General features: G+C 37.9%; 1 protein-coding gene across 1 annotated transcript; it reads left to right on the top strand.

The window, feature by feature from the left end:
* The first annotated feature begins 977 nt into the window (after nucleotides 1–977).
* LOC121940471 (zona pellucida sperm-binding protein 3-like) lies at nucleotides 978–3,811 on the top strand. The gene is made up of 8 exons (XM_042483244.1): nucleotides 978–1,473; nucleotides 1,560–1,675; nucleotides 1,755–1,852; nucleotides 2,390–2,567; nucleotides 2,644–2,761; nucleotides 2,857–2,942; nucleotides 3,427–3,530; nucleotides 3,642–3,811. The coding sequence occupies exons 1-8, from the start codon at nucleotides 1,087–1,089 to the stop codon at nucleotides 3,698–3,700; spliced, it is 1,146 nt and encodes a 381-aa protein (XP_042339178.1). The 5' UTR covers nucleotides 978–1,086; the 3' UTR covers nucleotides 3,701–3,811.
* Nucleotides 3,812–4,227: the final 416 nt, after the last annotated feature.

Here is a 4,227-nt window from a genome sequence, read left to right on the forward strand (position 1 = left end):
TTTTTTTTGGCCTTTTTTCCCCTCTGTGTATATTATAATGCATCTCTACAAGGTATTTTAAGCTGTTTTCAGCCGTTTTTAGGAGCAGTGAAAAACTGACTTTTTTCACATACTATACTATTGGTTTTTTTTTTTGCCATTTTTTGATATGCTAATTTATGAGGGTTTTTGGCCTTTTTGGCCTTTATTCCCACTGTGCATACTATGACGCAACTCTACAAGTCCTTTTATGTCATTTTCAGCCATTTTTGGGAGCAGTCAAAGACTTTTTTCGACATACTATAGTATTCCATTCTTTGATGCTAATTTATGAGATTTGTGGTCTTTATTCCCACTTTGTATACGACGACGCATCACTACAAGATATAACATGCAATTTTTGGTCATCTTCAGGACATTTCAAAATTTCAGATTTTCTACCATACTATACTTTACTTTACTTTTTTTAGCTTTTTTTTCAACATGCTGTTTCATTACATTTTTGCCCCTTTTTTGACATGATATACTATGCCGTTTCTCTGCTAGCTATAATAAGTGTTTTTCAGCCATTTTTTCGACATGTCATATTATGATGTGTCTCTACAAGCTATAATATGCGGTTTTCAGCCATTAGCAACGCTTCTTACAATTGTCTAAATGATGATCTCGTGTGTCTCTCTCCTCAGTAGATTTAGTTTCAGGTTTCAAGATGGGACTTCCTCCTGGGACATTCATTGGACCTGCATGAAAAATTGCTTGCTTGGACCACAAGCAATTTCAGAAAAAACTGCTGTTAATGTGAAAAGTTCTCTTTTAATTTTTATGTGTACTATGCCTTTTACTACTATATGTGCTACTTACCTTACTTGTACCTGTATATCTCATAAAAACTCACATGCAAACCTTACATGCATGTATGTCAGTGTGACTACAGCTTTACCTCGCCCACATCAGTTAATGAGTAATTGCCTCCAGCTGCCTCTCAAGGTATTTTGATTAGTCTGAATTGGGCTGTCTTTGAGGTACTGGGAGGACTGTTTCAAGTGTTCGAAATCTGCATGTTATTTAAAACACTGTGTTGTACTGTTATTAAGAGAAAAGGCCACAATGTCGATCACAGGTCACTCAGCCTCTCTGGCACTGCTGATAGCATGTGCTTTTAGTGTTGCAGATGCAATTCGAGCTTTGAAAGATGGACCCATGATCGATGCTGAGGGAAGGGAATATAAATCTGCACCATTAAGAGCTGATGCTGAAAACATCAGTGGAACAAAAATCCCTGACAGATCCCCTGTCAGTCTACACTGCACAGAAGCATCCATGATCATTATGGTGAAGCCTGACCTGTATAAAAATGGACGCTTTTTGTCTGCTGCAGAGATTTTTTTGGGAGAAGTTGAGCATTCACAGAACAGTCTGTGCCGAGCTTTTACTGCTGGTGACTCTGAATACATCATTGAAGCTGGACTGCAAGACTGTGGATCCAAATTAACTGTAAGTTGCTGACTGATTGATTTATCTGTGGCCATCCGAGTTATACTTTTGACACTGATTTTTAATGTTTTTATATTTATCTCAAGATATCTGAGGACTCTGTGATTTACTCAAACAAGCTGAGAATTTCACCTGCTGCCCATTACCACGGCATTACAAGGGTGACTCAGGCTGAAGTTCCTGTTTCCTGTCACTACAAAAGGTGAGATTTTATCATTGTTATGTTAAGAGAGCATGTTTTGTGGCCTCTTTTTGGCTAATTTGTTAATTTTCTGGGACAGGACACACTTTGTGAGCAGTAGCCCTCATCAGACACCCATGACCCTCTCCACTCCTGCAGAGCATTCAGCAGCTGCTTTCACTTTAAAGCTGATGACCGGTACATGTGCACACTTTCTTCTCTTGATAAGAGTGAATTTAATTGGCAGTGAAATAAGTTTTCAGATCTTTTAAAGCACCATTTCCACTCTGTGAAAATACTCCACTACAAGCTAAAGTCCTGCATTCAAAACCTCACCTAAGTGATTCAAGCATAATATACTTAAAGAAATACTTCACCCACAAAATGATCACATGTATATCAGTTACCCAACCCATGTCACATTGAATTCATGCAGAAAACTTTGTTTTTCTTGCATGCTTTCACAGTAAACAGACAACTGAACCACAAAAAATTCTACAGTGATCAGGGTCCGTGTTTAACAACAGCAAAACTACAACCAAGACATCTGATCACAAACTCTTACACAACTTGTGCAGTATAATTCAAGTCCTATTTCGTCATGCAGACGCAGTGGAAAGAAGTATAAAGTTACATTAAATGGCAGTACCGAAGTGCAAGGACCTCAAATTTGTACTTGAGCCATACACTACTGCATGTACTCATTGTTTTGGGTTTTTTTTTATCTAAATGTAGATGACTGGACAAGTGAGAGGCTCTCTACTGTCTTCTATCTTGGAGACCTCCTGCACCTCGAGGCATCTTACACTGGTCCTGATTCAGGACAAAAACGTCTTTTTATCGACAGCTGTGTTGCCACTCTGTCACCTGATGCTTCATCAGTCCCAAGATACAACTTCATCGAAAACTATGGGTAAGAGAAGCTCAAAATGCAGTATGGAATAACTGACTGGCTTTGCCTTTGCATGAGAATATTTTTTTCCTGTCAGATGCTTCACAGATGCAAAAGAGGAAGGATCAAAGGCGCTGTTCCAACCCAGGAAGAGAGCATCTTCACTTCAACTTCAGCTTGATACTTTCCTGTTTCACCAGGATTCGAGGAACTCAGTGAGCTACCTTTTCTAACCTGCAGGATTTAAAAAATAATTTGAAATGCTCTTGAGATCGTACAATGGCATTTCTGTGTTCTTCACCGTTTTTAGTTATTTATCACTTGCGAGCTGAAAGCGACCGATGAAATGTGGAAGAGAAGCCCCACCGACAAGGCCTGCAATTATGTACATTCAAGGTAAAAAACAATTTCCTATTGAACATTGTAGCTCCTCATTTTAGCACGTAAAGCCTTGCACGGGTTTGGAAAGTTCAGATACAGTTGGCGGATCATTCACAAATGCACGTCGTCAAATCAGTATTTGAACTGTGAAATGATTTCGATTATTTGGCTCTACTCCAGCATTTCTGACTGAAATATTAACTGTGAGCTGTAACTGTAACTGTAAGGGGGTGTTATCATTACCCCTGGCGCATATATATATAAAAAGGGCTACAATTTCCACGCTGGATTTTGGTGTAAATGCCCTTAAAATTAAAGCTTAAAGTCAGCCCCCTAACCTTCGGTTATTGTCTAATTTCAGATCTAACAAATTACAGAGTAGTATGCACTTTAAATTGAGCTAATATTAAAGATGTTACAACTGCAATATGTCTACATATTTATTTTAAAGCTAAACTGTAAAGGTATTGTAAATCATTTGGTATATTTTTCTCATCAGATGGATAAATGTGGATGGCAGTGATGTCTGTCGATGTTGTGACAGTTCCTGTTCAAAAGGTTCTCCTTACGATAACATAAGCCTGAGACATCTGATCCCTAAAGGTATGCTGCAGATCCTCACAAGAGTTTTATAACCAGTGAACATGTGGTATTTTTGTTCAAAAGTCTCAACAAAATGCTCTCATAAGAATATCTTGATTTTTTTTTTTTCAGGTATCATGGCATGTGGAACTGTAACTCTTGGCCCTTTACTGATTTACCCCGGCAAATAGGCAAAGAAAGTAAAATTTGGACAATTAACAGCCAATACTTCAAGGTTGTCCCTATAATTTTCTTGGCATGGTGATATTAAAATCATCCTGAATAAAGAGTCAGTGCTTAAATTCTGGTCTTTGCAATAATTCAATTACTTGTTGTATTATTCTTGACTTTGCTGTTTTGTTTTTTTTTTGGTGGGTGGGGCGTGTTTTAAGGGAAAATGGTATAGCAGTGGTGGGTAAACTGACTTGACACTGTGAAGTTGACAGTAAAATTGAGTCTAGGCTACTATGACATACTTATGTATGTTTACTGTCCTCCAGTGGTATAAAGAAGAACTGCAGCACTGCATGAATTCATTGTATAGAATAAGTACAAACTTTACAACAACTAGGTTAATCACAAAGGGGATAATGAACTTTAACACCAATATTTGTAAGAAAATGTTAATGTTTGCTGGTGTGAGAATACCAGTTTACCTTAACCTTGCTAGTAAAATCTGTAGCTACTACATAAGCCACTTTTCAGTAGCTGTCATGCA

Source organism: Plectropomus leopardus, unplaced genomic scaffold (assembly GCF_008729295.1).
Source record: "Plectropomus leopardus isolate mb unplaced genomic scaffold, YSFRI_Pleo_2.0 unplaced_scaffold8790, whole genome shotgun sequence".
Lineage (NCBI taxonomy): Eukaryota > Metazoa > Chordata > Actinopteri > Perciformes > Serranidae > Plectropomus > Plectropomus leopardus.

Bases quoted from the DNA above. Each gene is read 5' to 3' on its own strand.
- LOC121940471 (XM_042483244.1), top strand. From the start codon at position 1,087: ATGTCGATCACAGGTCACTCAGCCTCTCTGGCACTGCTGATAGCATGT. The intron at 1,853-2,389 runs GTACATGTGCAC...ATCTAAATGTAG, and splicing joins CACTTTAAAGCTGATGACCG to ATGACTGGACAAGTGAGAGG. The intron at 3,531-3,641 runs GTATGCTGCAGA...TTTTTTTTTCAG, and splicing joins GAGACATCTGATCCCTAAAG to GTATCATGGCATGTGGAACT.